The 6,735-nt window shown below is 43.4% G+C and overlaps 1 protein-coding gene across 3 annotated transcripts in view; it reads left to right on the top strand.

Annotated features, from left to right (window-relative positions):
• ZDHHC13 (zinc finger DHHC-type containing 13) overlaps window positions 1–6,735 on the top strand; it is a 31,716-nt gene that overhangs the window by 2,414 nt on the left and 22,567 nt on the right. For 2 of the 3 annotated variants that reach the window (XR_003093077.1, XM_006014693.2), the window contains exons 2-6: window positions 383–529; window positions 1,011–1,133; window positions 2,156–2,233; window positions 2,857–3,001; window positions 6,470–6,534. Coding sequence is in view for 2 of the 3 variants with exons in the window: in XM_006014693.2 (XP_006014755.1) it covers window positions 383–529; window positions 1,011–1,133; window positions 2,156–2,233; window positions 2,857–3,001; window positions 6,470–6,534 (558 nt within the window). In the remaining variant the exon portion in view is untranslated. Of the gene's footprint in view, window positions 1–382; window positions 530–1,010; window positions 1,134–2,155; window positions 2,234–2,856; window positions 3,002–3,864; window positions 5,099–6,469; window positions 6,535–6,735 lie in introns of those variants that run through there. The other variant, XM_025199049.1, reaches the window with a different exon arrangement.

Consider the following 6,735-nt stretch of genomic DNA (forward strand, 5'->3'; position numbering starts at 1 on the left):
GGGGCTAGGAAGCCCCCCGGCTCGAGGACTCTGGTGGTGGGAAGAGTGCCAATGATACCACTGCCCCTCTCCCCACAGCTACAGCGCCAAACCCCGTGCCGCAGTCAGACACCCTCTGCCCCCGCTGCCCCAGAGCTAGATCAAGGCTGGGCCAAGTTATTGCAGCACCGCCACATTGGGACCAGCCCCTCTTGCCAAGCATTGCCCTGGATGTTGGATCCAGGCCAGGGCCAGACTTGGCACTACCCCTCCGGCTCGGCTCGTGGGGCGGAAAGGCTGGGCATCCATCCCCGCGCTAGGTGGCTCCTTCCCAGATCGCACAAAAGCCAGAGGGGCTCTTCTGATTTCATGTTAATGAGCAAACGTTTTTTGTTTTTCACCAGGAGTGTCAGAGTCACAGCCACGGCCCCCACCGACCTCACGTACACAACTGGCACAGCATCCACGCAGATAAAGAGATAACAAAGCCACCAGAAGCAGCTCCGCTGGTAGAGGACTATAGTACCTGTGATATTGTCAAAGCTACTCAGTAAGTCCAGAAAATAGTGACATTTGTGAAGACTGTTCAGATTTAGTTTTTTATTTCTTCACAAAGAAAAACGTTTTAAAGCTGCTGACGACTTGACTGTTTTTTTTATTCCATCTTACAAAATAAAAACTGAAAGGTAACCCTATAAATATGATAGGTAGTGGTTTGTTTGTTTTTTTTAAGTTGCAAACAAGATGCAGATAGCTGGCACTTACCCAGGTTGGTTTCACTAGTGGTAAAACTGATGGATCACCTAATTTAAGATGGCTTAACTAAGTTTCCATTTAACCTAACGCCCATCCTTACCCAAGAAAAACTTTCACTAAATCCAGTAGGGAATTTTGCTTGGATAAGAGCTGTTGGATTAGGACTTCTGTGACCTTTTTTTTAGAAAGCATCACTTACTCAAAAAGAGAGAATACGAATAGGAGAGAAGTATGAAATAAATCATCCATAACTGAAATATTTTTTCCTACTTGAGGTACGGCATATTGGAGCGGTGCAAGGAATTGGTAGAAGCAGGGTTTGATGTCCGACAACCAGACAAAGAAAATGTGACTCTTCTTCACTGGGCAGCAATAAACAACAGACTGGATCTTGTAAAGTAAGTTATGTTGTTTTTGTGAATATAAAACCTGTGTATGAGGGGTTAAAGTGAAGGGCAAACTTTTTTTTTCTGCACCTTCATTTTCACTTTTATTAACATTTTGCAGAACAAAGTGAAAACAAACTATACTGTTTGGGAACAAAAGTATAGAGTTACACTGACCTTCCTACATTCAGTGTACTTAGGTTATACCTCTGCATGAGTATACTACTACTTTGTACATTTTTTAAATGAGAATTCATGCAGTACATGAGATCCAGTGTGGTTCTGACCACAGATTGTAATTACAACAAAAATGGCCATGGCCAGCTTTTTAAATAACAGTATCTTCAGAGAAATTCCATCTACAATATCCTACTTTCTTGGACTTCAAGGTACTTCCCTGGAGTAGCAAGGAAAGAAAGGGTACCACATCTCTCTAAACAGTAAAATCAAACAGTAGTGTGCAGCTTTGAATATGGATTTCATATCTTGTGTACTAATCCTGCTAAATCTGTGGGACTGGAGGGTATTAGCAGTCTCGTACGTTGAGTGGGATTTGAATATTTATGTCTGTCCTTTTGGTATTGCAAAGTACCTGATGTTGCAGGTGGACTGCAATTGAGTTTAGTTGAGGCTCTGCACAAGTGTAGGAATCTGCTCATATGAAACGTAGTCTCGCTTAGTAAATATATTTAGCAAGTCCATATTCTTTACAGAAGAATGGACAGAGACTAGTTCAATAATTGTTTCCATGGAAGCAGATTTATAATTTGGAGAGCTAGTTAGATTAGAACTGAATTTGCATGACATGCAAATGTCACTACTTTAATTCTTAACACTAGAAATGCTTTAGTAGTTACCATATTTTTGAATTCAGCACCTTCTCAAAATTGTATTGTTATAGTAAAATATTTTTAACTATGCATCTTCCATGTGAAAGTATCTTTATAACAAACAAAGTAATTACCAGAACAGTCAGTCTTTTCTCTATTTTTTTCTCTCTCTCTCATTTGTCTTATTTTATTGCCATTATACAGGTTTTATATTTCCAAAGGTTCAGTAGTGGATCAGCTAGGTGGAGATTTAAATTCTACTCCTCTTCATTGGGCCATTAGGTAAGGTGCTACTAAAAGTTAATTTGTTGGTGCATTTTTGTATAGATGCTAGCAGCCCTAATGCCTATGAAATCTTAAATTTAGTTAGTATTTATATTTGTTTTATGAAGATACAAAGAGGATGGTAGCTTTCATGTGTATGCTTGTCCTCAACTCTGCCCTCCCAAATAGGAATCTGGTTTAAATTCTCAAACTGAAATTTTCCATAGATGCAACAAGTATGTTAATGACATTGCAATATTAATTATTTTTTAAAAACGGAGATATACAGATCATTGAATGAAACAGTGGAGGTTTATTTATTTATTTTACAAAGATAACAGTAGAAATTAAAATGCTGGTTCCTATACCTCCAGAAAAGTAAATTCTTAGGAGACATTTCAGGCCTCTCCCCAAAAGTTAATTTTGTTCCTTAGTTAAGTGTACTTTTAGAATATAGTCAAAGTTAAAATGATGACGGTTCACTTCATGAACCTCAAGCTCACTCCGAGGTTTTCCAAGTTATTTGATGGTTAATCATTTCAAAGATGATTTTAATATACATTTATAAAAAATGTATTCATAACCATCTGTAGTCCTCACATATTAAAGGTTTCTAACAACGATTTCATATCTCTTTACAGACAAGGTCACTTATCTATGGTCATACTGTTGTTAAAATGTGGAGCAGATCCCAGCCTCATTGATGGAGAAGGATTCAGTAGCGTTCATTTAGCAGTGCTCTTTCAGCATATGCCTATAATAGCTTATCTCATATCGAAAGGGCAGGTAAGTTTTCTATTTACTGTGTACACTGCACATCCACATGTGGTGTGTGCGCACATGCAGATACAGAAGAGCAAAAAAGAAAAGCAGAAACAGGACACAATCGAGCAGAAACTGTGGTAGGACATGCTGCTACACATGTATATATTTATGTAGCTGATGTCTACGTTGTCTTGTTTTCAAATGAAAATGTCAAGCTGGCCTTGAATAAGTTATATCCTACTTTCAGCTGCTTAATAAGTTTGTTTGTTTGTTTGTTTGTTTTAAATCTTCCTGTTTATATCTGTTGAAATCAAAGGCATTAAATAATCCTGCACAGCCTTGTGCAGTTCTGTAGCACTACATAAATTATACTTGGTCTTTAAAAACTCAGTTACTGAAAATATAACTTGGCATCACATGTTAATTTAAGAATGAAATACCGTATTCCAGGGGTGGGCAAAATGGTGGATCTAGTTGGTAGCCAGACTTTATTTCCAAGCAGGCCTGCCTGCATGGCTAGGGCAGTACTGGCAGGGCAGAGCTGCTTCCGGAGCCCAGGTGGCATCCTATGGCAGTGACAGCGTGGTCCAGAGCGAGGGCAGAGCTGCGATCCACTGCCTACATGCCCCTGCCCGATGCATGCAGGCTGCAGATCTCAACTCCACCCTGGCTCTGAACTCCTCACTGTCATGGCTGCAGATCCCAGCCAGGCTCCAGAGCAGCTCTGCACCCTACCATATGCCCTGCTAGCAGGGAGAGGTGGACTTGGGGAGTAGTCTATAGCCACACCAAAATTCCCCATAGCCACCCCTTCCAGCAGTGCTACCACTGCTGCCCACCCCACACAAGTTGCGGTAGCTGAGCCTGCTCCGCTTTGCCCACAGCACAGCACCCCGACCAGGAAGAGGTTGACACTGCTGCTGCCTGTCAGTGCTGCTGGGGCCAGTTTCCTCCTAAATGGAACCCCTGGCCCTGCACTATCAAGGCACAGCTGCTACTGGGGTCTCCATGAAAAGCAGCCACAGCTACACAGGCAGGGGCTACTGGGAAATTGGGTCCACTACTGACTGGATCTGACCCATGGGCTGGACTTTGCCCGCCCCTGCTGTATTCTAACTTAAGCAAGTATTGATCATTAGTGAAAGCTTTTAACTTGGGGATGTCAAACATATGGGCTGGATCCAGCCACTGGAGCTCTGCCATCCAGCTCCCAGTGCTGCCTCTGGTCAGACCCACACAGGGCACAGCATGTCTGTGGTGCAGGGCCCAACCACAGGGCAAGTTGAGTCATAAATGCTCCCTGAACCCCCACCCCAACATACCTGAACTGGAGACAGAGCAGATCCTGGAGCTGCTGAAATGGGCATTGCAAGCGCATGGCACCTGCTCTGGCAGCTCTAAGTCTCTGCTGCATGTGGTACCTGTTCCAGCTAGTCTGAGACCCACATGCAGGGTCCTGCTCCCTGCACAGCCTCTGTTCCCCCTACCCCAGCCTCTGCTTCATACCATTCATCTGGCTTATGAGCCTAAATGAGTTTGATACCTCTGTTAAAAATGGTTCAACTGAGCCTCTGTCTTTCAGTATTTTCCAAAGCCATATATTCAGTCATTATCTGTGGCATGCTCAATTTAAGGGCAACAGCAAGACTAGAATATGTGCCAAGTAGAACTCTTTTTTGATAACTACCATATTTACTTGAATCTAAGACAACCCCCCCAATAATTAGATTCTGTACATGGAAAATGTATAAATTTGTTATAAGTTTCCAAGTATAAAGTCTAATTATTGGGGGGGTTGTCTTTAATCTACCCCCTAACCCTAGGCAGGGGGCAAAAGTATGGGGTGTGGGAAGGTCAAGCTTGCCCCTTACATGTGCCTGCCCCCCTACCACCTCTGCAGCCTTGGGCCCACCCTTCCCCCTTCGCTTTTGCTCCTGCCTCTCCCCGCCCCAGCCTTGCTCCATGCCAGGAGGATCCATCTCTGTTTTAGTTTCAGGCCTCCAGCCCAGCCCCCATAGGAACTGTGCAGGCTGTGTGCTACTACTAAGGAGCTGGACTGGGGCTGTACTCAGTGCCCCAGGATGCAGCATGACTGGAGCATGCCAGCACACAGTAAAGGTAAAGGGAAAAGAGAGAGGGGCAGGCAAGGGAGCAAAGGCTGCAGGGGGGAGATGGTGGGGTGCAGAGTGGTGGGGTGGGGGTAGGAATGCAGGCAGTGATTGTGGCTACAGCTCCAATCCCAGGTGGGGGCTGGCTGCTGTGACTCAGGCTCCATGTGCCCTTCCCTGCTCTCATACTCGATTACAAGAAGAAGGACTTCCTCCACCCCGCTCCACCCACATTAAACAGTGGGGGAGGGGAACCTCATATTAGAGTCAAATAAATATAGTGTATACCAATGAGCTTAGCAGTGATACCTTGACTGCCTGGGAAACTTAGATTGTAAGCCTGAAAGTATGTTGTTACTTTGACTCACCCTTAATAATATTATTTATCTGAATAAAAGCATGCATGTAGGTGACAGCTTGCATTATCAGGGTCTTTGTCTTCTCAAAAAATGCTTTGTTTTAAGATTTTAAAATCTAATGAATATATTCACACTATCCTAGAGCCCATTATAATAGAATAATAATTATAACCTCTAAAGTATAGCTGTAGATAGTGTATGTCAAAAACATAAGTACAAAGCTTTTCCCATTTAGTTCATTGAGGTAAAAAATTCCCTTGGACTCGGTCTGTGTTGTAATGTAATTACGTATGTGAAATAAAATCACATGTAGTGGGAAGTAGTAGTTTTAGTTGACCCACCTGTATATGTGGAGGAAGAAGCAAGACTTTCTAATTAACAGCAGTATCTGGAAAGACTAAAGGACTAAATCAAGACTGTTCTTTTAAATCAGGGCTGTCCAAGTTCTAAGCCTTGTGGGGCCACATCCCCAGGGGTTGCTTGCTGCACAGGTGATACCAGGTGTGCCATGTAAACGCTCCCATAGCTGCAAGCACGATCCTGATCCTTCCTTCCCCACCCCACTCTGCACCCCCCTGCTGCAGTGCACAGCCCCACCTGAGTGTCGCCCCAGACTGACCCTCAGGTCCTCATACTGCTGTAGTGCTTCACCTCCTGGGGCAAAGGCAGAAATATAGCAGCAATGGGAGGAGGGCGGAGCCTCGGTGCTCAGGCTGCCATTGCAACTGAAGTGATGGAGGGAGCCATGGCTGGGTAAGATATTAACTCCACACATGCAGCTTAAGGACCATCAGTTGGACAGCCTTGTCTTAAATTATCCCTGTTGGAATCTATCGGCATGTGCTGAAGGGAACTAGGAAAGGGTGGAGAGATTCCTTCTAACCAGAGTGGTAGATTCTCAGCTCATGTAAATTGATCTCACTTCTAACTCTCCTAGGGTTATTTCCACCATCCAAGAATCTGACAGGATATCTTTATTTCCTGAACCCTTGAGTAATCGGAATATATCTTTTCATGCCTAGAGTGTAGATTCAACAGATGTCAACGGACAGACACCTCTTATGCTATCAGCATTCAAAATAATTGGGTAAGTGTCAGGTATTAGTAAAATAATTATCAGCCTGTTTGCATCCATGTAAGGAATGGGGCTAATTTTCATGAAAATGTATCTTTAAAATAACAAGTAAATGTGCCAGTTTTAGTACATCTGCAGATGCCATATTTCACAGATTAATGAGTGAGGTTGGTTGTAGTAAATAAGGAAGGAACCAGTTCCCTTCTGTAGGGA

The sequence above is a fragment of the Alligator sinensis genome, unplaced genomic scaffold (genome assembly GCF_000455745.1).
Source record: "Alligator sinensis unplaced genomic scaffold, ASM45574v1 scaffold442_1, whole genome shotgun sequence".
Classification (NCBI taxonomy): Eukaryota; Metazoa; Chordata; order Crocodylia; family Alligatoridae; genus Alligator; species Alligator sinensis.